This window comes from Acromyrmex echinatior, chromosome 13 (genome assembly GCF_024713525.1).
Source record: "Acromyrmex echinatior isolate Ae372 chromosome 13, ASM2471352v2, whole genome shotgun sequence".
In the NCBI taxonomy this organism is placed as follows: Eukaryota; Metazoa; Arthropoda; class Insecta; order Hymenoptera; family Formicidae; genus Acromyrmex; species Acromyrmex echinatior.
Genome location: NC_141864.1, coordinates 9,466,833 through 9,490,895, shown reverse-complemented (window position 1 = coordinate 9,490,895; position 24,063 = coordinate 9,466,833). Strand labels below are relative to the sequence as shown.

General features: G+C 32.4%; 5 protein-coding genes across 11 annotated transcripts; 3 read left to right on the top strand and 2 right to left on the bottom strand.

Moving 5' to 3' along the window:
• Nucleotides 1-795: 795 nt before the first annotated feature.
• Nucleotides 796-4,260, top strand: Hacd2 (3-hydroxyacyl-CoA dehydratase 2). Of its 4 annotated transcripts, none has more exons than XM_011059939.2 (7): nucleotides 796-943; nucleotides 1,031-1,217; nucleotides 1,397-1,494; nucleotides 1,599-1,715; nucleotides 1,801-2,035; nucleotides 2,463-2,567; nucleotides 2,737-4,260. In XM_011059939.2, the coding sequence occupies exons 2-7, from the start codon at nucleotides 1,214-1,216 to the stop codon at nucleotides 3,303-3,305; spliced, it is 1,128 nt and encodes a 375-aa protein (XP_011058241.1). In that variant the 5' UTR covers nucleotides 796-943; nucleotides 1,031-1,213; the 3' UTR covers nucleotides 3,306-4,260. The 4 variants fall into 4 exon arrangements, with proteins under 4 accessions (XP_011058241.1, XP_011058242.1, XP_087268378.1 ...); XM_011059940.2 differs by having other exon boundaries at nucleotides 1,031-1,332; XM_087412252.1 differs by having other exon boundaries at nucleotides 848-943; nucleotides 1,086-1,217.
• A 1,083-nt stretch (nucleotides 4,261-5,343) lies between these two features.
• LOC105148295 (mitochondrial import inner membrane translocase subunit Tim22) lies at nucleotides 5,344-7,372 on the top strand. Its single transcript, XM_011059944.2, has 4 exons — nucleotides 5,344-5,899; nucleotides 6,699-6,883; nucleotides 6,973-7,045; nucleotides 7,119-7,372. Exons 1-4 carry the CDS (start codon nucleotides 5,659-5,661, stop codon nucleotides 7,199-7,201), a joined length of 582 nt encoding a protein of 193 aa, XP_011058246.1. The 5' UTR covers nucleotides 5,344-5,658; the 3' UTR covers nucleotides 7,202-7,372.
• On the bottom strand, nucleotides 7,217-11,585 carry Septin1 (Septin 1). Its single transcript, XM_011059942.2, has 6 exons — nucleotides 11,185-11,585; nucleotides 10,324-10,516; nucleotides 9,947-10,205; nucleotides 9,357-9,722; nucleotides 9,167-9,274; nucleotides 7,217-9,093 (listed from the first exon to the last, which is right to left on the bottom strand). The coding sequence occupies exons 1-6, from the start codon at nucleotides 11,206-11,208 to the stop codon at nucleotides 8,961-8,963; spliced, it is 1,083 nt and encodes a 360-aa protein (XP_011058244.1). The 5' UTR covers nucleotides 11,209-11,585; the 3' UTR covers nucleotides 7,217-8,960.
• A 586-nt stretch (nucleotides 11,586-12,171) lies between these two features.
• eIF4H1 (eukaryotic translation initiation factor 4H1) lies at nucleotides 12,172-16,659 on the bottom strand. Of its 4 annotated transcripts, none has more exons than XM_087412254.1 (5): nucleotides 16,378-16,659; nucleotides 14,945-15,109; nucleotides 14,619-14,869; nucleotides 14,220-14,450; nucleotides 12,172-13,415 (listed from the first exon to the last, which is right to left on the bottom strand). In XM_087412254.1, the coding sequence occupies exons 1-5, from the start codon at nucleotides 16,407-16,409 to the stop codon at nucleotides 13,252-13,254; spliced, it is 843 nt and encodes a 280-aa protein (XP_087268380.1). In that variant the 5' UTR covers nucleotides 16,410-16,659; the 3' UTR covers nucleotides 12,172-13,251. The 4 variants fall into 4 exon arrangements, with proteins under 4 accessions (XP_087268380.1, XP_087268381.1, XP_011058247.1 ...); XM_087412255.1 differs by having other exon boundaries at nucleotides 14,637-14,869; nucleotides 16,378-16,658; XM_011059945.2 differs by having other exon boundaries at nucleotides 12,172-13,397; nucleotides 16,378-16,656.
• Nucleotides 16,660-18,018: 1,359 nt separating this feature from the next.
• On the top strand, nucleotides 18,019-24,053 carry Mybbp1A (MYB binding protein 1a). The gene is made up of 10 exons (XM_011059947.2): nucleotides 18,019-18,617; nucleotides 19,049-19,243; nucleotides 19,320-19,715; nucleotides 19,830-20,413; nucleotides 20,517-20,629; nucleotides 20,697-21,220; nucleotides 21,333-21,968; nucleotides 22,039-22,287; nucleotides 22,373-22,800; nucleotides 23,000-24,053. Exons 1-10 carry the CDS (start codon nucleotides 18,432-18,434, stop codon nucleotides 23,433-23,435), a joined length of 3,747 nt encoding a protein of 1,248 aa, XP_011058249.2. The 5' UTR covers nucleotides 18,019-18,431; the 3' UTR covers nucleotides 23,436-24,053.
• The last annotated feature ends 10 nt before the right edge of the window (nucleotides 24,054-24,063 follow it).

Here is a 24,063-nt window from a genome sequence, read left to right as displayed (position 1 = left end):
CGAGAAGATTTTTGAAAATGAATGAAAATAGAAGGTTTTTTTTTACTAATGCAAATTATACAAAATACATATCTCTATTCGATGAGAGGAAATTATCGATCTACGATTCGAAATTTTATTTGACTATAATCTAATATGGTGTCTAAAATAGAACTCGTAACGATCGTAGGAAATTAACATCTCGAGTCGCAGACAATTGATTAATTATAGTCGATTATTCTTCTCATTGTTATTCTGGAATGTTGTTTAATAATCGAATGGTCGACTACAATTATTTAATTTTCTAAGATCTTACGATTATTACTTCTAACCCCGAGTTAAATCTAAATAAGTATATGTAATCAAGTATGATAATGTATGATAATTAAAATCATAAATAAATGGAATTTGATCTCTTACATTTTTTTGTACGACTATAAATGATTTCGACGATATAATAATTTGAATGTTCGCATGAGCAATATTTTTTATAAATTTCTACAACTTACAAGCATAAATATAACTTCACAAAACAAATCTCAAATTTTTTTTGCGTCTCATATTTTTATCTGTAGAATGTCAGCAAATTTAAAAAAAAATTAAAAATGACGATGTTTTAAAAGTGCCCGGCGAATACCTTAGGTATAGTTCGCTCCATAGGAGATTTTGATAATGTATCTTTAAACAAGGTGAAAATTAGAAAGTTATTAGAAATTAGTGAGTTCACTAGATGTTGATCGATGAAATTATAAATATGCTAATAATTTTGCTTGTTATTGTAATTTTCACCTCATTTCAAAATACACAATTGATCCTCATGCCTGGGACAGGTACGACCTGTATTTCCTTTATGGTTACTAGTAGAAGGTTTCACCACGCCATTGAAGGATTTTCGTGCATGCGCGGAGATTTTTCAGTGACCTGGGGATCGATTCTGTATCTTGAAACGGTGAAAATTACAAAAGTGAGCGAATTTACTAGAATACTGATAATTTTATTGGTCAACACCTAGTAAATTTGCTCATTTTTGTAATTTTCACCTTGTTTGAAGATACAAAATCGACCTCCTAATGGAACAACATTGATCTTAAGAATTTAATCACCAGGGTCTCCAGCGACTCCGATTGTCTCTGTTTGATCTCTCATTTGCCTTCACCCCATCAATTAACTTTATATATTCATAGCCTCATCATCCCATGTGATTAATGCAAGACGATGTAACGATTAGCATACGATGAGTAAGGTTTTTTCTCTGTTTAATTGATTCAATAGTCAAAGTGCGAAGTAGAAAACTGAAGTGGGAAATAGAAGTAAAAGTGCGCATGTTGCTGTAGATTTTTATAAATTACAGAGGTAAATGGTGATAAGAGGTGATAAGTTGTCACTGATAACAGACTGTGATTTCTGTTGCCATTAGGTTGCTATGATAAAATGTCCAACACGCTCACTCCATTTGTATATTGGGCTCAGACAGAGAGTCAAGTTACACTGAAGGTAGACTTGACTGATGTAAAGGTACGTTATGTACATCTGAAAGGACATACAAGACCTTTATACTCGTAAGTGTAAAGTTTTGATTGCGTTATCAATATAAATTAATTATACACCTTATTTTGCAGGATCTTAATGTCAATCTAAAAGAAACTACATTGCAAGTTACAGTCTATGGACATGGAGCCAGAGGAGTGAACAGTTATAGCTTTGATTTAAATCTTTACTCACCTATCGATCCAAATGTAAGTTAACAACAAGTTTAAATTATCTTTATTTCTATTTGATGCAATTATATTAAAGAAAACTTGTATGAAATGTTTATCCCAGGAAAGTAATTACAAGGTAATTGATCGTGAGGTGAACTTTGTTTTGAGAAAGAAATGTAATGGCTGGTGGCCGAGATTGATAAGTCAACCACAGAAGCCCTCGTGGCTTAAGATTGATTTTGATAAATGGAAAAGCGAAGACATGGACGACAATGAAGATGAGAAGCGTAATATTCTCAACGATTATCCTGATATGTATGATAAATTGCACAAAGAAGAATTAGGATATAGAAAAGGTAAAAACAAATTAATGTCACTGGCTTAGTTTACATCGTGCACTTGATAGAAGTACTAACCAGTAACTTTCTATTGAATTATCTTAATTTCGGCGATACGTGTGAACATATACAGGGTTGGCCATATTCGACGGAAAGACCTTGAACCTTATTAAATGATTTTTAAAATGAACAGCAAAAAATGTGTTTTTTTCCCATGATTGAAAAAAAAACATCTTTCCGTCGAATATGGCCAACCCTGTACATGTGATGTGTATTTAATTAATCATTTTGATGTATATTGTATCAATTTAGTACAACATTCTTTGAATCACATCACTGAAACTAAAATAATTTAATAGAAAGTTAGTGTATGTATCAAGTGCATGATGTAAACTAGACTATTAGTAATATTATAAGATTAATATGTCATATCTTGTGCTTTCAGAGGACTTTGCGAAGGTATATCTAGTCATATATAATCTCTGTCAATTTGTTGGTTTTATTTATGTGTTTGCTGTAATGGCTATAAGATATTCCCGCGACGGACCAGGTATTTATATATACCTTATTACTTTTATATGAGGAATAAGCTCTAGAAATTTTATTGAATTCATTCCCCTAACTCTTCATGTTGAAACTTATAGCAGTAATCTTGTTGAAACTTATAGCAGTAATCTTGTTTCTTAGAAATGTTTTGTTAACGCAACAGATCTTTGCAGATTCCATGAAAGAAACATATGATGCAGTTGGCAATCCACTCAAATTTATACAACTGTTACAATTTTTGGAGGTAATGCATCCTCTATTCGGATATACGAAGAACAGCATACTAGTATCTTTCTTACAAACAGGAGGTAGAGCATTCATACTGTTCTTCATGATCGACGCTGAGCCTCGTATGCAAACCAAACCAGTCATTTTCTATCTGTTTCTGATATGGAGCACGGTAGAAATAATCAGATATCCGTATTACATCATGCAATTGTTGAACATTCAAATAGCCTTCCTAACGTGGCTGAGATACACAATATGGATACCGTTGTACCCGCTCGGCTTCGTATGCGAGGGTATTATAATGCTACGAGATATTCCGTACTTTGAGGAAACTCAGAAGTTCACGATTTTTTTGCCAAACAGTTATAATTTTGCTCTTCACTTCCCGTCTCTAATAAGATTTTATTTACTCTTCTTATTCATGCCTGGAATATATACGCTAATGTCTCGTATGAATCAGCTGCGCTTCAGAAAACTTAACAATAAGTCTAATATTAAAAAGAAGTACAACTGATTTCGGATAATCTTCAGGCTTATTCCTCTTTTTATCTATAATCTCACTTGTGCAGAAGATGTAGGCAATAAAAAAAACGAGGTGCATAGAAGGCATAATAAGCTCTGTTTAGCATATACTTTTTTATAATAATGTAATTTTGTATAGATGTTTATATCGCTTCCAAGGGTAAATATTTCAAGAATATAATTTAAATGTTATTTTATTTAAAGATTGCAATTTTATTTTGTTATTTAGTATATTAATAATTAAATACTACGTAATGAATAGAATATATAATAGTATACAGTGTGCAATATATTTTTATTTTGTGTATATACTGTTATAATAAGAACAAAGAAAATTTGCGATATAGATCATTACCAACGATTAAACAATATAAACATTCGATTGTATTTCGTGTTACAAACAGTGTTACTAAAATTTGATTTTTTTAAATATCTATATAAGTATTTATATAAGTGGATATCTTAAATATAAACCTGTATATGAGAGAATAAAATAAATCATGTAAGTAGGACAAGTGTGATTAAATTTTGTTTTTTTGGATCTCTATGTTTGTAATAACAAAAATATACAATAGATATACAAATCGTAAACATACATCTAATTATAAATTAATTATGCAAAATATTATTAATTGCTATTATATGTATATTGCAGCAAAATTTGAAAAGTGCTAAAAAAAATATGATTTACGATTCTTGTCGCATTAATACAGTATAGACGATATAAAGGTTTGCTTATTAGTATTTTAAAATTATATAAATATATACATATACCTATTTCATTTTAAGTTCCAAAAGTGTACACTAATTTAGCTCTATAAAAAAGACTTTATAATAATATTAGTATAATTTTAAAATAATAATAAACAAATTTTATATTGTCTGTATTAATAGAGTAAGCGTTAATCATATCAATAAATACTAATAAATCGTAAAATAATCAATAATATGTTGTTAATTTATGATCTTATTCCAGCCTCCTAAAAAAAGTAATATTTAACTTTAATCTTTAAAAATATTTTCATTGAATACAGATGATCATCGTCGTGATATTTATCTTGATATTTTTATATTATTATACTATTATAAGACAATGCGGATGATGGTGGGATTTTTTAAATCTACGAAGTAGATAATATAAATATATCAAGATAAATATCACGATGTATTCAATGAAAATATTTTTAAAGATTGAAGTTATTACCCAATCAGAAATGATGATGGAATCGACATCGATTCGATGTCGATTCCATTATCATTTCTGATTGAGGAAGAGTTCTCAAGTTCAATTTTAAAATTTTAAGTGGAAATTTCCACTTTTTATAACACCTTGAACAATGTTAATGTGAACAGTGTCTGAATTTTGTCAACTTGTCAACTTTGTCAATCTGTTTTCTGTGGTTGAACTACATTTTTGGAACTTAGCCCGGATCTATAATAGATTTTTAAGCCTTAAGTTATAATGGAATGAACGAATCACAATTAATTATTCTTCTCGCATTCAACTGTAATTGATCAATTTCTTAAAGCTTAAAATATCCATTCGAATTAGATTCGAACTTAAACTAAAAAGAATACATAATCCGATATATCGCTATATACCTGAATACGCTGTTTTTGATAGGTTGAAATCATTATTCTTTATTCCTAATTCCTTATTCCTTGTATTATAATTTTTATGTAATAATTTTTTAATCATATTTTATTTTCCCAGCATTTTTTCAAATTCTGCTATTTGATATTTAGCTAAAATGAGAATAAAATAATTTATTTACTGAAATAGATCTATATTAATACTTAAATAAAAAACAGTTGAAAATGTTACAAAAAAATGTTGAATTGCAAAGTTGACGAAGTCTGTTATTTTTAGTTTATACAGTTCATCTTTTTTTTCCAGTGTAAAAAAGAAGGAAGAATTGTGCGAGAAGCTAAAAAAGAGATTTATTGATAATTTGAATTTTGTTTCAAAGAAAGATATCGATATTGTTGATCGGTCGATATTACTCTTTTATCGATATATCGTTATTAGCGACTATTTTCAATCCCTTGACAAAGAAATTTTTGGTTAGGAAACAAGCATGGTAAACACGCTGTCTGCAACCAGATGCATGCGATTTGTCATTTGTGTTTGATCGATCTAATGAAATTTAATTTCAACGTGCGTGACTTTATTCCAAATTTATGCGACGCGACGTTTAATTTATTCGCATTTCAGATCATTTTGTTATGATCCGATTTAATGCGGCCAGATGAGTTTTATAGCCAACGGGTATTTGGAACTCGTAATGTTGTGATGTGACGTAAGTTAAATTTTCGGGACTCAAATCGTCGCAAACATTATAAAAATGTATCCAGTTGATCTGACAAAGACGATTCCACCGGCGACTGCCGATCAGAAAGTGTTCCTGAGCGACGCCGATCTTGACAAGATCGCTCTGTTTCTCGTTGGTAATCAGCAACGCTTCAGAGAAAATATTATAATCCCCAGAATGCTGGGACCTGTACAGATAAAGACTATCGAGGAAAAGAGAATAGATAGCGTGATGGAAAGCTGTGCTTTTAAGAGCATTATGAGTTGTGTTCTAGGTATACTTTTTCATCATTCCTTTCTATGAACAAATATCAAAATATCATTACAAATTATAGATATGTAATCCTTTGCAGATTTATATGTCAAATAAGGGTCTACCTAGATAAGCTTGTATAGCTTACATAACCATTCAATAAACATCAACTAACAGTAACATAATGGATGCTTTCTAGCAAGAGACACAGATAATACAGTCAGCCATTGTATCTTCATTGTTTGCTAATGTTAAATAAAGATGAAATGATCACTATATTATACTGTATCTCTTGCTAGAAAGCACCAGTAATATCAGTGTTATAATTTCCTTAACAATGTAATTATTATGTTCGTGTGTTACATTACATTTATATTGTTGAATAAAAAATTATAATATTGATGAGTTACTGTTAGTATTTACTGGACATAAAGAAAATGATCTAATTTAATTTCATGTGCAACCTTATCATAGAAATTGGATAATTTTCTTTATGCAATTATGCAAGTTTTGAATAGCTTCTTTAGACCTGATTCCAAAGTAAGATTTTAAATTCCGGTTTAACTTACTGTTTATTTTTTCCTAATATTTATAATTGGAAAAAAAATCTTTATTATTTACAAAAATTTATAGGATATTCTAAAAATAATATCCATAAAAATTATATAATATATTTAATTGTATTTTTGAAATCTTTACAGATTTCTCCTAATAATAAAGATTTTTTAATTCATTTATCTGTGAGAAATAATTTAGACTGCAAAGAATGAGATTACAATGATCAAAATTATATCATGCTAATTGAAATATTTGTCTTTTAGGATATGGTTTGGGAGCAGCTATTGGATTATTTTCTTCCAGCGTGAATCCCAACGTAGCGAGCGTTGAGAGGCAACAGAGCGCACGAGAGATATTAAAGGAAATGAAAATCACGACTCTCAGCTATGCGAAGAATTTCGCGGTTGTCGGATGCATATTCTCCGCTATCGAGTGCACAATAGAATCGGTAATGCTCCAGATATGCGCGTTAGAAATCTTATTTTTAGATATAATAATCTGCTCGCAACATATTGTTAAACGTTGTCTTGATTTCAGTATAGAGGTAAAACTGACTGGAAAAATGGCACGTATGCAGGCGGTTTGACGGGCGGATTAATTGGCTTAAGAGGTATTTATAATGTCTTCGTGCATTATAATTATTAATGTTTTTGAATTTACTTATTTAATCTTATTCCTTGCAGCTGGTATAAAAGCGGGCATAGTCGGTGCCGCAGGCTTTGCAGCATTCTCAACGGCGATAGATTATTACATGCATAGATCTTAGATTGCATAGCACAAATTGTTAAAAGATATATATATATTTGTATAAAAGAGATATAAAAATTTATCTAATTACGTATCTATACAATTCCTGTATAAAAACATGGAAATGTTTGTAGTGTAAATATGCTTGTAAAACTAGTATCGTGTGACTGAATTAAAAGCGTAAAATATATTGCCTTTTTTAATTAATTTACCATCTAATATTTATCCAATTTCACGTTCGAAATTCTCTTTCTTATATGTAATCACATTTTTATGTTTCGTTGTATGAAACAATTCACACAAAGAGATGTTCGTATGTGATACACATAGAAAATTCCTAAATCTGTAGTCACATTTATCTTAAACATTATGTTTTTACTTTTATCATGTATGACGAATAATATTTAGGAATATTTAGGAATACATTTATCGTATATATGTTTCGTGGACTACATGCGTAAGAAGACTTAAGACAAAGAAGTTATGAGAGAATGGCCAATCATAAAAAAAATATATATATAATGTTATAAATACATTTAAAATTAACTTTGGATTGATATTGGTCTCTCTTTTAAAAAATGATATGGCACATTCATACTTCTTTGCTTCTAAATTGCTTAACATTAATAATTATATGCAATTGCCTTTAGATAATCTGACGCGATCAGTCTGATGTTTTTACGAGGATTGCATCAACCTTTTAAAATTTTTTATATTTGTCCTACATGAATTCAATATAAGATTCTTTATTCAATCAGCAATATAAGTTTTACCTATAACTTATTATTATGAATATATTGCCCAATTATGGAAGCGATTCTTTTAATATAAATGAAGTGTTTATAACAAATTGTTTGCATAATTGTATACGAAAAAGTTTGCATTTTTAACATATGTTGATATTCTACTGTGATAGTGAGATAGATAAAAATTGCAAGGCACTTCTTTTCATAATTTTTTCTATTGTATGATTATCTGAGATAAAATTCCTATATTTTATATTCCTGTATATAAGATATTTAATATTTTCTTTTGATAAAGGATGCTGCGTGAACAGCTGAGCTATACCGTGTTTTTAAATTAGAAGTTATTAGACGTTAGTTTATGTGAGATATCTGCTTTTGTAATTTTGTTTTATTGGTCTCGTTTTATTTATGCAATAAAACCTTATCTTTATATTCTTATTATGTCTATGCAAAATGCACGATACGAGTAAAACATTCGATAATTTGTCAATAATTAAGACATCACATGAGAAACTGTCGAATCAAAGACAAATACATTTCTTTGTCAAAAAAAAAAAATGAATCCAAATAAAATTTCTAGTAAGTACTCGCACAGTAAAATCTTCGAAATAGGACGATTCGAATAAGTTTTGTTAAAAAAGAAACAAGCTACTTAAGTGCCTTACCTGTAAACTTTGAATATGCAAACATTTGTTTCATACTGTCACAATTTCAGACTGATTTTATTAATCTGCTCGTTCTGGACTGGCATTGGATGTCGCAACAGAGCCGTCGAGTCCTCACATCGGCAATCAAAAGTTAATACTATGTAGAAACATTAGTATTTTTATATTCTTATATAAAATGCGTGGCGCATATCAAAATGAGATTTCTCTAATAAAAAACGAGCTTAGAAAAATATTGCGGTCGAAATCAAGACCCTAATCGTGTGAGTCACTAATAAAAAAAGTTTTATAAATCATTTTGGCACTCGCGTAACAATGAGGAGTCGTTTCCTTCATTTCATACGTCAGTACACAAACGCATATTCGATCAAGGTTGCTGTTGTTGCATTTGCGCTTGCATCACAGCCAGCAATTCTTGCATGTGTCGTATTTCTGCTTCCTTCTCTTGCAAAATGCGATCCTTCTCTGACACAGTGCTGTTCTTGTCGGGTTCTGTGATACTGCAAAGAAAGAAATGAAAGTCGAAGTAACACTCAAAAATACAATATCATAAAATGAAATATTTGTACTCACGTTGTTTGACGTCGGGGCGGCACTGGAGCTCCCTTTGCCAATCTTTCGCTACGGTAATTCTCATAATGTACTTCTTGCGTTACCTCCTGTAAATCTTGCATATGCGTGCTATAAAAAAAATATATATCAATAATGTATATCAACATAAACATCATAATAAAATAAATATCATAATAAAACAACAACTTACATCAGCATTGTCCTCAATTTGATAAAATCGCAATGATCCGGATTCTCTACTTCGACAACACCCCATGGATACAGTCGACCACGTACTCTCTTTCCTTTGACCTCAAGCAAGGTATTTGCACCACACACTGCGAATGGGACAGCTTCTTTCAATTGACGTACTTGTTCCTTGTAATCCTCATCCTCGTCACTATCACAGTCCGGTAAAGGATATATTTTGATTCCATTGCCTTCAATCTCCTCCATAACTCTTTTTTTCAGGCGCAAGACTTCTTTTTTGGTAAGTACATCAGCTTTCGCTATTACAGGTACTATATTAACTTTATTATGAAGTTGCTTCATAAACTCGATATCCAATGGCTTCAACCTGATCAACAAGAGGGAAAAGAAGAATCGATTATATTATTTGCTTCACATTTTATTAGGTGTTGGAATTAATTCGTAGCGTTTTTAATGAAAGAATGTTATTTATTTCACATGAGCATTAAAAAATACATTAATGAAAGTACTTCCCATCACTTGTAAAACGCTACGAATTAATTCCAACACCTAATAACTCTAAATAATTACTTTAATTTTAACAATATGTACCCATGGCCAAATGGAGAGATGAAATAGAAACAACAATGTATTCTATTATCTACGATATTCCTCCTGTTTAGACCACTTTCGTCACGAAGAAATCTCTCAAACTGATCATCTATATATTGAATAATAGCTCGGAAACTATCCGTGTTATCAATTGCATCTCCATAACCAGGTGTATCGACAACTGTTAATCTAAGTTTCACGCCCCTTTCTTCAATCTCAACCGTTGAAGCATCAAGTTTAACAGTTTGATTTGTTTTCTCTATTCATAAAAGATATTTCACAAATAGATATTTTAATTACATAGAAATTTGTAAAAATCACACGTTTGCATGTCACATGTGTGAAATAAAGTAAATAAAAATAGTAAATAAAATTACCGACTGCATCAGGAATTATTCGCTCGGGGTACAAATCTGTGAGAAACAAACTGTTTACCAAGGTGGACTTTCCGAGACCAGATTCTCCCACAACCATAAGTGTGAATTCAAAGCCTTTCTTCACAGATTTCCGATGCACTTGATTCGGCAAATTTGCGAAGCCCACATACCCAGGTGTCTCCAGGCTCGCAAACTGGAAAAGAATGTTCCAGAATTATTTACAGTATCTTTAGAAGTATCTTTAAAAGATTTGTTTCTTTGATATCCATTTTTACCAATATAGATTAATTTTAATTTTGAATCCTATTCACTCTTCAGTTTTTTCTAATTCTAAAAATTACAAAAAGACAAAGAATAAGTCAACCCAAGATTAAAATTAATTTACATTAGAAAACAGCAGTTTTGCTAATGCCTAACCATTTGTAAGCTACTATAGCCTATTGTATCATATTTTATGCTTATCTTACTCTGTTAACATATAGTCTTTTTCAGAGTTTTGCAATAAACTAAATTAAATTAAATTAAATTAAAAACTGAATTAATTGTCGTTAACTGAATTTATTTTGCAGCATTCATCTTTCTTTCCTTTCTGTCCACGTTCGAAAAAAAAGTATTGAAAGATTTGTTATTGTTAATAAATGTAATTACACTCTACCATTCAATGTTGGCTCTCAAATTGAAATTCAAATTAATTTTGTTAGATTTACTTATTACAGCCTACATTTCCAATTTTGTTATTACGAATAATTACCATGAATCCAGCGATCAATACTTTTCATTTACCAACTTTTTTTCATACGCAAGACTTAATTAAGTCTAATGGCAGGCATTACGATTCATGTGATAGGCGGAGGCACTTACCGTTTTCACGCTCTCGCTTGACATTTCGGACGCGTGAATCCGTAAACAAGCTCTGTATCTCTACCGAAGGTCGCGGTCAATTCTAGACCGCTATTTCTAGACCGACACGGCCGTGAGTGAAAATGTGTGGCAAGACGCGGCGGCAGAACGCACGGATACGCGTCAATACGCGTGCACGATGGGGAAACAGGTTACTTCGATTTCAATCGTATCCGACTTCGAACCGCATTGTTGAACTCAATATCACTCGATACGTGGCACGTTTCGCCGCGATTTAATCAGCTACGGTAGCTGCTGAAAGCGTCGCGTGGTCGCACCGTGTCCAGGCACGACGGCGAGTCGGGAAAGTCTCGAGGGCGGTGCAGTGCAGATTGTACAGGATATCGCGTTGTGGGATAGGAAGGGAGGGGAGACACGATGAATCGAGTTGAGGCGTGGCAACCGAACAGCTGAACGGCATTCCATTACGTTCTCCCAAAAAGTCACGTTGCGATCTTGTATATCGACCAGAGTGGTCCACGGTGATGTATCGACATTAGCAAAAACTATCAATTAAATTAAAATATATATATGTATGTACAATTTGTAATAATGATGAATCAATAAATCTCATACATACACACTACACAAAAAAAATTGTTTTACTCTTTAACATATTATTTATATTTATTATATTTAAGCACACAAAAAAATTCAATGTAAATTTTATATATTTATTATTTATTATTTATATCTGTTATTTAATATATCTGTTATTTAAGCAGACGGAATTCAATAAAGCGCAGAATTTGTCCAATATATATATATATATATATATATATATATGTGTGTATATATATATATATAGAGAGAGAGAGAGAGAGAGAGATACAAGGCGCGTTTACAAAATGTTAGGAATATGCATTGCATATTATTCACAAACATCTCGCTTATTTACTTTACTGTAACTGATTTCACATACTCTAATAGTCTAATATACTGCACAGATACGAGGCAAACAGCTACTTTATTCAGGAAATATTATCATATACAAGCATTGTTTTACATAATATTTATTATTATTTCGAGGTTTCATTTTTTATTTTATTTGCTATTCTCACGACGTTTCTCGCAATTCCTCAACGTCACTGTTAGCACTGGTTAATTTATTACATAATTATTAATATATAATAATCGGCGCATTCCCTTTATTCGCTCCCCGCAATGTAGAAATTTGTTGAATCACTCGCATGTTATACTTCACAATTCTTCATCATTCTGGTCGATTGGAAAAAAAAGAATGTTTAATAATATTAAACAATTGTATGCTATTATCGTAACGAACGTATGCCTTAACGAACGATTGATACACAATGATCAGCGTTGTACGGTATAACGTAAAAATTCTATGGAAGGAAACGAAACTTAGTGTAGTCGCCACTTTCCTTTGTACTTCTTTAAACCCGGGCTTAGTCTCAAGTACAGATAAGAAATACTAGCGTTAAGATGAAATATACATGCTGTGACATTTTATATTTGTGATAGTTTGTACATGTATCCTCAGTATTATTACAGACACAAAACTCAACATTAAATTGACACGAGTATTAAAATGTACTCAACTGCGTAGCATCTTAACAATCATTTATGTATATAAATCGCTATCACTATTGGAGCATGCATTTGTGCATACACATTTTTCTCTTTATGTATATTGTAGTTACAAGTACTCTATTTTCATTGAGAATCGAGAAGTTAATTTATAAATACAAAAGATATTAGAAGAAAAAAGATATTTATTCTTGATTAAAAATGCGCAAAGAAAAATCTTAGAATTGTAATAGATTTATGTCTGTAGTGTATATATATATATATATAAATATATATATATATACATCCTTTGCGGGTGACACCCCTTGTAAGAATTAAAAACAAAAGGGTATTTCCTGATTGTGAATGTTCGAAGAATCACCACTAGATTTTTAGGAAACTATGAGGGAATCTTAGATCGATTTTAAAATTTTGTGTCAACAATGTTTCTTTCTCCAATTTCCTCGGGGAAATCTGAGACTATTGATATCGTTAATTTTACTTGTCCAGCTGCATTTTCAATTTTTCTTCTCGAGGCTTTGCACCTCCATAAATGGAACTTGTTTTACTTGATTCCGCAATTGAATTCACAGGCTCTTTAACAGTCCTTGGCTGGAGCTCCAAACGTTTTCTTCCAGTAGTGTCTAAAGTAGAAAAAAGTGCTAAAAATTAAATATGTATAATATATTACTTAATGTATATACACTTATTCTCGAGATTCTAAATAATTTAGAGATAGAATAATTGTTTTATTAAATAAGAAATTCGATTTTCGGTCATTCTACAAATATCAGAAAGAATTTTTTTAAGTAGAAAAATGTTCTTCTGTGACAAGAAATAAATTTAAAAAACATAGATCCAAAGTTATTTTGTGTGGTTCTTTATTTCGAATAAAGCTTATATCTTCAATATAATAGAAATATAATAAAAATATAGTTTTTGGATATCATTGTTATAAATTCGTATAAAAAATATGTAAATTATAGAAATGTTCTTATAAAATAATATGTGATTCCATGTAAAAGCAGACTTATAATCGACAAATTTCAGATTCGATTCCGATTTTTATTCCATGCTTGTATGCTTTAAAAGACTGATTATGGAGTTAAAAGTTAGTTTTAAGTTAAGTATCAAGTGATATAGTATAAAATCCATTTTGGGAACAATAAACTACAATACATTAAATAAAAAACAAATTAATAACATATACACAAATATATATTCTCTTCTAGAATTTCTATTGTAGTGAGGAGCACAATATTATAATTTAATAAAAATCCTAGAAGAGAATTAAAATATGTATTTATACATTAGTTTATTTTTTATTGTATTTAATGTAATATAGTTTATTAGTTTAGTGTTCCTAAATGAGTTATATATGCATATATATATATATATATATATATATATATATATAAATACACTAATATCAAGAGACAATGTCTCGTGCCAAGTTGTATACATACCTGGGGGAGGAGCATCTTTGTTATAAGGGTCATCTGGGAAAGGTTTTCGGTCTGAACCACTTCCCCGAAGTGGAGGTTTATTAGTGTATGACCTGCTAGACGTACTTCGCGACCAATCACGATTTCCACCTGTGTCGTCGTTGAATTGGCCGTAATTGCCTCTATTACTTCTAGAATCCCATCTATCGTTACCTTGCCTACTACCTCCATGTGGGCCTCTATCACTGTATCCTGTGAATAAACGTTAAGAAACTTTATCGCCAATATTTATAGCAAATTAAACATTTATGATAGAGAGAAAATTAGTTCAGCATTATAAGCATTAGTATTGTTAGTATATAAATACAAAATTTACATTGCATTCTATTATTATCAAATATAAAAGCGTATAGTGTTTACTTGAATATGAGGATTTACTATCAAAATCGTCGCCGTATCCACTACGGCCGGAATCTCGTCCTTTGAATCCACTTCCACTGCTACTGCCCCCACGACCTCTCCTATCGAAGCCACCACCACGGTCATTTCTTTTTCCTTCTGCTACGTCGATCTTGATCAAACACTTGTCTACTTCTACCGCTCCGTCCATTTCCAATGCTGCCTCCAGATCAGCCAAGTCTTCAAACTCGACATAGCAGAAGCCCTTAAATCTATAAATACAAAAAAAATTTTTTTTAATCAATCGATATATACAGTTTTGCCTCTCCAATCCAATTAATACATACTTATCGGTGTCCCTATCTTTAACCAATCTGATGACTTTGACATTAAGCTTCTCAAAGATTTTGTCAACGTCACCTTGTACAATTCCATTCGGTAAATTTCCCACATACGCAGTATATGGTGGTTCAGTTGGTAAAGGTTTTCTACTTCGATGAGTTGGATAATCTCTGAATAAAGAAAAACATCTTGACAGCTATTTATCTTCATAAATATAAAATATATTAAATTATTGGGGCTAGAGAAAGCAGATTTGTAACTGATATAAAATTCTTTAATATGATTAGTCTTATCATTTATTTCTCACTAGATTTAAACATATTTAAACTAATGGTATTAAAGAATTTTACAATTAAAAAATTACTTTCTCTATTGAACACATTTTATTACTATTGTTTGTTATTTTGAAATACTATGTACATACGTTTATAAATCATTACGTCCAATTGCAAGGTAGTTGTATAGATATTTCTACATCTTTTTCATTCATATGTTATTAGCTATGTTAAATTCTCTGAAGAAAAGACTTTTCATCTCTCCCAATAAAGTCAAATATTATTATAAATATATATTAAAATAAATCTGTATCAACGGCATTCGACTGCTCTCTAAAATCGCAGATATATTCAAATGCTAATATATACGTTTTATAGCTGAATGGACTTATACTTAAAGTGAAGTAGATATGTTTGACATTTGACAAAAGCGAAAAGTTAAGTTCTAGTACAATCCAGTGCAACAATAAAACAAAACTATTATACAAAATACATAAAAAAAATTACAAATTTGTTCTGTTTCTTTTAATTATTTACACATTTCAGCCGAATGCATTTTCCAAGTGAGAAAGCTCGCCAATATCCATCTAGGCACGCGCGCGCGCGCGCGCACGCATATTGTGTATGTGTGAAGCGAGAAGAATGTTGTGTATCAAAGAAGCAGGTTGACATGAGACACGATAAACCGAACACGCGAACGCGACGGCGACGGAAAACGGAGTTTTCGATAGCACACTCGGGCACTTCATCAAGAAACGCGATGCCGCTGCACATCGCATAATCGCGCCTTGCTGTCGCGATCCTCCTTCCCTCTCTGTCTATCACTATCTCTCCTTCTCTCGTTTCCTCTCGCGGCGTGCACCGCACGTGCATCGTTCTCCGAGGACGGCTCCGCTTCGTCGCGTCGCGCCGCGTCGTCGATGTTCCGAGATCCGCGGATCCGGATGGGCCCGACCGGCCAAAATAAAGCCGCGTGTCGCGGCGCTTCGCAAGGTGTTGCGCTTGCACTCCCGTAACTCACTTAACCTTAAAACCGGGGAATATACGCGCAAGGAACGCACGCGTCCCGGACGGTTCGATCCGCGGCACGTGCGTCCCGAGGCCACGGTTACCCGTGACCCTCCCGGTGGCGTGACACGACCGCAAACACGGCCGATACTTGCCTTGAATCGTCGTAACCACCTCGACCTGCCATATTGAATGCACGGAACTGACCGGGACCGCGTGAGTCGATTCAATCACCGTGCGCGCGGCACCATCGCGCCTTAACACTCGACAATTTATCAACGTGATATCTTGGACGTACGCGCGTCACTTCGCTCGCCGGGTGAATTTATTTGAATAAAACGATGACACGGATGTGTAATGATACGCGATACGAAGAGTACTTCAAGATCTAACTCGAGAGTTCATTCGGACGCACACGGCAACTCGACCAATTGCGCGTTCGACATGAGTACGGCTTCCACGAGACTAGACGACGCGATTGGTCGACAACCGTTCGATACGTTTTTGGAAAGAATTCATTCATTTTTCAATGAATAACATAAGAAATAATTAACGAATTGTATATAAAACTTGAAAATTTTGCTTTGAATGTCAGTTAAATTAACAGCTGATTGAATTAATTGGAATTTAATAGATGTTAAGGCTGCAGCAGAGATTCTTGCATAAAGGTACCTTTTCATGCTGACGCTCGACACTCATTTTTGGCGTCAAAATAAGTCACGTGATTAAAAATTGACGAATATCAAGCGTCAATTTCGATCAAATGATTTATTACACCGAAAATGAGCATCAGCATGAAAAAGTATTACATAAGCGGATCAACTAATCAGAATCTTTCCTTTCCTCCCATTCCATGAAAAAGAAGAATTTCGATTGGTTGATTCTCTAAAGGTACCTTTTCATGTCGACGCTCGACATTCATATTCGGCGGCAAAATAAGTCACGTGATAATAAGGTACATTTTTATGTGCTGCTAAAATAAGCGATTGGAGTGACAGATTTGTCACTCATTATCCAGGGGGTTGAAATTTTGTAGTTTGAACAATTTCAACTACAAGTGTCAAACGCTCAAACACTATTGACAGTGCTGACATATGGTTAGTTTATGCTTCGATCTTAATCCTAAAATCCTAAAATTCAGTCAATAGGACTGCCAGTCTTAATTGGTTCTAACTGTATTCCATTAGCTGAATTTTAGGATTTTAGGATTAAGATCAAAGCATAAACCAGACAATAATGACTGCGTTCAGCAGAACACAACAGTTTTGCAATTATTTTATGATTCTCTGCTGAGATTGGACCATTTCTTTTGATCTAAATGCATAATCCAATCAGCGCGCAGATAACTTCTAACAGTTACAAAACAAACGTTCTGCTGAACGCAGCCACTGTAACGACCGTGTTGACTGATATAATCTAATTTATTCTTTTTTTTATTGATGATCCAGATAGAGGATTCGATGCAATAAGAATAATTTAATAACTGTTTAATTCAGTGTATTAATATTGCAAATGATACATGAAAAATACGAACAACATATCGAATCTGTCGCTCAAACGTCAAATTGAACACTTCTTGCCCTTTTTCATGTATAAAATTGTCGCTCTAAGACCGGGTTCACACCTTGACGAAAAAGCAGAAAGCGGAAAAGTGAAAGTCAATCGGAACTCGCAGGCAGTACATTTTGCTTGTCTGCTTCTGTCCTTTTCGCGAGTTCTGATTGGCTTCCGCTTTTCCACTTTCCGTTTTTCCCTCAAGGTAAGAACACCTAATAGTTTTGACAAAAGTGAAATCATGTGATCTGTTTTGTCGCTGAAATGGTCAGTTTGAGCAGCTTGTGAAAATGCACCTATAGAAATTAACGAATATCAAGCATCAATTTTGATCAATTTTGATTAAAACGAATATGTTATAGCTATGTTATTACATCCATCAAACTGATCAAACCAATGATACAAGCAGAGAGAAGGGATTGTTCGTTTTTGTCTAATTCACGTAGTATAAAAAAAGATAAAACGTGAACATTATCCTACGAAGTTTAGTACACGAAAAAGGCCGGGATGTTCAATCTCATGTGAAGCAAAGTGAACTGTGAACTGTCAAATGAACAAAAACAACATTCGACATTTGGTGAATTTATAGGCAGGGATTTGCTGAATTTTTTTTTGACCCACGGTAACCCTGTCGGAAACAATTAGAAAGATCAAGATGTCTGCTGCCATGCACGTACCGCGCGACACGCACATGGCGGAGATGGTTTCGGATATGTCTGTACAGCCAAAGATGGGTAGAACTTATTCCAATATATTGGATAATTTTAATCAGCTGAAGGACAACAATCCATCCGTGAGATTAAATGGCGGAGTTGCGCTACTGAATTATATACATAATACGGTAAATTACATTACGTTAACAACTAAGCTGCCTTCCACTTAATACTCACAATGCTCCTGGAATCATTTCATCTTTGTCGTTTCGAACGTTAAACAAGAACAAGTGATGCTCGCGATCGTTGCGAGCATTAAGTGGAACGCAATTCCAAAAGCACAATGCCAAAGCTACATATATGAGGCAGGAATGGAATCAAATCCAGACCTGATTATAAGTCTGCAGGCTGAACAAAGAGTCATACAACGCCTGAAGTTTTAATTGATAGAAAAAGTTATAATTCTTAGAATTAGAAAAAGATAAAAAGTTAGTTAAATCGAGATTAAAGTTGAATCACATTGATAGAAACAAGTATTAAATTGTACATTAAGAAGAAAGATCTTTGTATGAAATACTTGACAAATTGTTACATCTTAATGTATGATCTATCTTTACAGGATCAGAATGACAAAGAATTGGATCTTGCTTTGGTCAAGATGGTTGCCAGATTGGGATCTTCGTTAACATCTACCAGAACAGGCTTCTACAGTACCTTGACAGTTTTTCTGATGACGCATCCTGATACTTCAGTAGAAAAACTTTTATCCATAATGAATACTCAGTTGCATCCAGCTGGCAGTAATCTTAAAAGCGTAAGACCTAAAATTTTATTTTTATTTTATTTTATAGAAATAATATTTAAAGAAATACTGAAATTTTTCTTTATAGGAGAATGCTGATATATATATGGGACGTATATTGCTCTGTGGTGCTGTGATTAGATCCAAGTTACTTGCTCGGAACAGTGTTGAGATGCAACAACAGATTATGGAGATTCTGTTAAATGCTGGCAAGAAACGTAGTTATTTATCATTCATTTCCACTATGTTTCTCAGTGAGTTTATTATTCAGCTTGATATTGAATCTATCAAGAATGTTTGGCCAATTGTTGAGAAAGAAATTGGCAAGCCATGGTCCGAACAAACTTTGGATACATTCTATATGCTGCTGATTCTTAGGGACAAACATCCTTCGTTAGTTAACCATAAATTTTTAAAGCAACACTTAGGTATGACTGAGATAATTACCAAGGAGTCTATAGAAGATATTGTTCGACTATTAACGGTTTGTACTTAGCAAGACTTGAGTAATCTTTCCTGTGTATTTCTATCCCACAATAAATGTTTGTGTGTTAAAATAGATTTTTAAATCTATTATAATATTTTTTTTACTTTTTAGGCTTTACTTCGAATTGTCTCTTATCAACATCCAGTGTTTAAACTATTTTGTGAAAAATTGGTAGTGACCGAATTTGTGGCAGACTTTTGGAAAGGCATTGATCAGAAATTTATAAAACCATCAAAGAGTGATGAATACATTGCTGTAGAAATGTTACGACTAATACTTCTTAATGTTACGGATAAAACCGTAATTCCTTCGTTATTATCTCCAAATCTTCTGCAACACATGTTAAAGAGATTTTCGATTTGTAAGAAGAATAGAAATGATGAAGTATTGATGGCATTCAGGAAAGTTTTACATTTGGTAGTGTCTGCCACAAAAGACGAAGATATCAAGACAAAAACACAGCTGAGTATATTGAAGAAGTTAATATTGCATCCTGGTGACTTAATGATAGAAAAAAAGACAGGTGTTAAGGTGATTCAAATAATTATGGGAAACTTGAGGATAGACGGTATTAAGAAGTTGAGCCAATTATATAGAGAAATTACAGAAAATAAGGCGATTAAAGAAAGAGAAGGTACAAAGACGGAATTTTGGACAAATGCCGAGCGAAGTTACACAGCACAGCTACTAACAAAGTAAATATAATTAGTATTAACAGTGTAAATGATTTGATATAACGAACAGAGATTAAAATATTGTAATATTTCTTACTGCACTAAATATATTTCTTTCCATTAGATTAATGGGTCGTCCAGAAACATTCTTGGATCAGAACTGGAGACTTGAACAACTGATATTTTTATTTAATTATGGATTGTGTGAGGTGTCAGATGTTGGAATAGAACTAGCACGTAAGTATAAGCTACATGTATCTTTTAAATTATTGTGAGCTGAAATAAATTTAATTATTATTTTTAGAACAATTTAAAGATTCCTTTTATCGTGCTCTGGATTATAAATTACCAAAATTGGATAATGCACGAAACCTGTTAAGTGCACTTGTTCATAATTTAGATTCGAAACTGCAATCCAATATGATCAGATTACGATCGCCATTAAATGACGCAGCAGCCGATGCTTGGAAAAAAGTGACAGACTTAATCGAAAAACTAGAGAAAAATACAAAACATTCAGAAGCCTTACCGATATTTCATACGATGAATTTGCACATGGGTTTACAATTGTTCTCAGATCCTGAAATGGCGATTATGTCGATTAATGAACTTCAATGTTGTTATGAGAGATTAAGTAAAAAATCCAAGAAACATAAAAAGCTTAATAATACAGTTACTGAAGAAGAACCGGAATGGGTCGAAGTAGTAGTGGATCTTTTGTTATCTCTTTTATCCAAGAACGACCATTTATTCCGTTCATTAGTTGGTTGTGTATTTCCACACATCTGTTCGTACCTAACTCCATCTGCAGTCCATCAGATATTGGCCGTAAGCTTTTGTTTATATAATTTTTATAAGATTAATCTGTTTCTATATATAATTGAAAAGTATGGAATGTTTGAAAAAATTGTGTAAGTACACATGTTACACTTTATTTCAGGTATTAGATATTAAAAATACTCAAAAGACACTCACTACAAAGCAAAATGACGATGACGATTCCTCTGGTATAGAAAGCGAATCAGATAATGAGGAAGATGAAGAGGAGGAAAGTGTTTCAAATGACGAAGTTTTATCGAAAAGTGAATCTGAGTCTGACTCAAGTAAGAATGAGGACGAGGATGAGGATGAAACCATGACCGATAAATTGAGAATAGCGTTACATCAAGCTTTGGGTGATGCTGCAATGAAAACCGATGATGAGGATATCGACGTAGATGAAATAGATGAAGAAGAGGGCAAACGATTGGACAAATCGTTAGCAGCAGCTTTTAAAGCTTTTCGAGAGAATCAGCAGACTCGCTCTAAAAAGCAAGGAAAGACGAGTCAAGCATTGATGCATTTCAGAGCTCGCGTTATAGATCTGTTACAGATTTATCTAGAAACTAGCCCGTCTATGGCGATTACTCTAGATATGATTGTGCCACTTTTCGCTCTGTTGGAATTTTGTATAAAAGATCCGCATCAAGAATCACTCGCGTATAGAATTCGGGCTTGCTTAAAAAAGTTATCAACGGTGAAAAAGTTTAAAGATACAACGAATGTTGATGAGACTTTGTTAACGACAGTGTTAAAGGTAATTATTTGTAATGATTAAGTTTGTATCATATTTGCCGATTAAATGATATATAATATGTCTTTTTAAGGCTTTGATCGAAAAAGGAGAGCGTTCTGCTTCAGTCTGTCAAGAACTCAATGATAAATTAGCAGAATGCTGCACCTTCCTTGTAAGATGCGCGCAACAAGCTAACTTGTCTACTGAAAATATTGTAGAAATTTATGGTAAAAATTTAACTGCGTTCTTTAAGCAGAGAGACTGTGTGCTTTCGCATATGTTGTTTAAGGGTGTATTACAATTGTGTTGGGAAGATAATTGGCAGCTGGCGCTTCTGTTGGTATGTATTTAAAATGACTATTAATATTTTCCAATATCTCGTTTAAAATACATCTTGCTTTATAGAATATCATTTGATTGTTTAGGTGGATTTTGCTTTTGATAGCAGTATTCGATACTTTCGTAGAAATCAAGCACTTGAATTGTTACTAATTTTCTATAATAATAACCGATTACTGAACATGAGTACCAAGTACATCGACGTGAGAATGAAATTAGAAACGACACTTTATAAAAATACTATAAATACATTTAAAGAGACATGTAATCTACATGTGAATGATGGACAGTCTACTTTGTGTAATGTTAGTGCGCAGAAAAATGTTTTACAGAAGTTTATTGGACATCTTTTGATGCTATTGCGCCTTGTTCACGCACGATGTTTGACAAAAGCATGGGATTGGCAAACTGTTAAAATGGCATTAATAAATTACAGAAGCCAATATAGCCTTTCTGGAGATACAAAAATTGCCTACAACAAGCTGGCAGCAGATATTGGAGTACCTCTCAATTTGTAGGTGGAATAATTAATTTGATTTTCAATCTTGTTTTTATGTTTTACACACACACACACACACACACACGCACGCACGCACGCACGCACACACACGCACGCACGTACATACGTACATATATATATATATATATATATTTTTTTTTTTTTTTTTTAACTTGTCATGTTTTTTATATTATTTGATATAATTTGTCATTAGGCCATCAAAGAAGGATAATGTTAAGTTAAATAGTTCGAATGATACTGTTTCACAAAGTAATGGCAAACAAAGCATTATCGGATCTCAAAACGGAAAAACAAGTGATTTGGAAGAAGAAAAAGAAGAAGAGGAAGAATTAGAAGAGACTGTACATAGTAATAATGAACAGAAAAAGAGAAGAAAGAATAAGAATAAACAAAGGGAGAAACAATTACTGAAAAAAGAAGCGCGTGAATTACGCGCAAAAGTTATGTCTCAAGATATAAAACCGTTTAATTTTAGCAGTGTCAGTTTACCAGAAAATGAAGACACGACAGAATTCATTCAAAATGGGAATTTACATGACCAGTCTACGAATTCAAAAGCATCACAGAAAAGAAATCAGATGGAGGATGATCGTGAATCCAAAAGAAGAAAACGTATTAATCCTGTTTGATAGAATTTATAAACTTGTAAGAATAAAAGATGATAAAATATGCATATAGCGCGAAAATTAAGAAATGTTTAGAGTAACGCCAAATAATTATTCATACGTGAAATAAAAGGTCTGTGTACAACTGTAATTATTACTTTTTGTTATGAAAAATGATGATTTTGTTATAAATGAATCACTGATGCATTGATTATTTAAAAATTTATATACTGATTTTACGTAAAAAATACGTATTGATTCTTCTTTATCTCTTTAGTTGATTAAATAGTATAAAAATAAATATACGGGATCAAATTGGTCTTTGGTTGATACGAAGTCCAAGAATAAATAAATTATTTTTAGAATTATCATTTTAATCATAATTATGTTATGTACATTGTTATTTCAATTGGCTTTATCAGTTGTAATTTCTGACGAATATTTATGACTTGGAATAATTTACATTTACACAGACAAATTTTTATTAGTTGATTATGTTTTTTATTTTGGATATGTGTGTATATATGTATACGCACACATGCACGCATGTATATATATACACATGTACATATCATTTCTCTTTAATTACATTTATTTATCTTAATAAAATTATCGTAATAACAAGTTTAAACACATCCTAAATATTTTTTGT

What these genes read in the sequence shown, in the direction of transcription:
- Hacd2 (XM_011059939.2), top strand. An exon ending in ACTCACCTATCGATCCAAAT is followed by an intron (nt 1,716 to 1,800) that starts GTAAGTTAACAA and finishes TGTTTATCCCAG; the next exon opens with GAAAGTAATTACAAGGTAAT. An exon ending in ATATTCCCGCGACGGACCAG is followed by an intron (nt 2,568 to 2,736) that starts GTATTTATATAT and finishes AGATCTTTGCAG; the next exon opens with ATTCCATGAAAGAAACATAT.
- LOC105148295 (XM_011059944.2), top strand. Translation starts at nt 5,659, where the DNA reads ATGTATCCAGTTGATCTGACAAAGACGATTCCACCGGCGACTGCCGAT. An exon ending in TCGAGTGCACAATAGAATCG is followed by an intron (nt 6,884 to 6,972) that starts GTAATGCTCCAG and finishes TCTTGATTTCAG; the next exon opens with TATAGAGGTAAAACTGACTG. An exon ending in CGGATTAATTGGCTTAAGAG is followed by an intron (nt 7,046 to 7,118) that starts GTATTTATAATG and finishes TATTCCTTGCAG; the next exon opens with CTGGTATAAAAGCGGGCATA.
- Septin1 (XM_011059942.2), bottom strand. Translation starts at nt 11,208, where the DNA reads ATGTCAAGCGAGAGCGTGAAAACG. An exon ending in ATCTCTCCATTTGGCCATGG is followed by an intron (nt 9,723 to 9,946) that starts GTACATATTGTT and finishes CTTGTTGATCAG; the next exon opens with GTTGAAGCCATTGGATATCG. An exon ending in CCGCCCCGACGTCAAACAAC is followed by an intron (nt 9,094 to 9,166) that starts GTGAGTACAAAT and finishes CTTTCTTTGCAG; the next exon opens with TATCACAGAACCCGACAAGA.
- eIF4H1 (XM_087412254.1), bottom strand. Translation starts at nt 16,409, where the DNA reads ATGGCAGGTCGAGGTGGTTACGACGATTCAAG. An exon ending in TAGTAAATCCTCATATTCAA is followed by an intron (nt 14,451 to 14,618) that starts GTAAACACTATA and finishes GTTTATTCACAG; the next exon opens with GATACAGTGATAGAGGCCCA. An exon ending in CAAAGATGCTCCTCCCCCAG is followed by an intron (nt 13,416 to 14,219) that starts GTATGTATACAA and finishes TTTAATTTTTAG; the next exon opens with CACTTTTTTCTACTTTAGAC.
- Mybbp1A (XM_011059947.2), top strand. Translation starts at nt 18,432, where the DNA reads ATGTCTGCTGCCATGCACGTACCGCGCGACACGCACATGGCGGAGATG. An exon ending in TGTTGGAATAGAACTAGCAC is followed by an intron (nt 20,630 to 20,696) that starts GTAAGTATAAGC and finishes TATTATTTTTAG; the next exon opens with AACAATTTAAAGATTCCTTT. An exon ending in CAGTCCATCAGATATTGGCC is followed by an intron (nt 21,221 to 21,332) that starts GTAAGCTTTTGT and finishes ACTTTATTTCAG; the next exon opens with GTATTAGATATTAAAAATAC.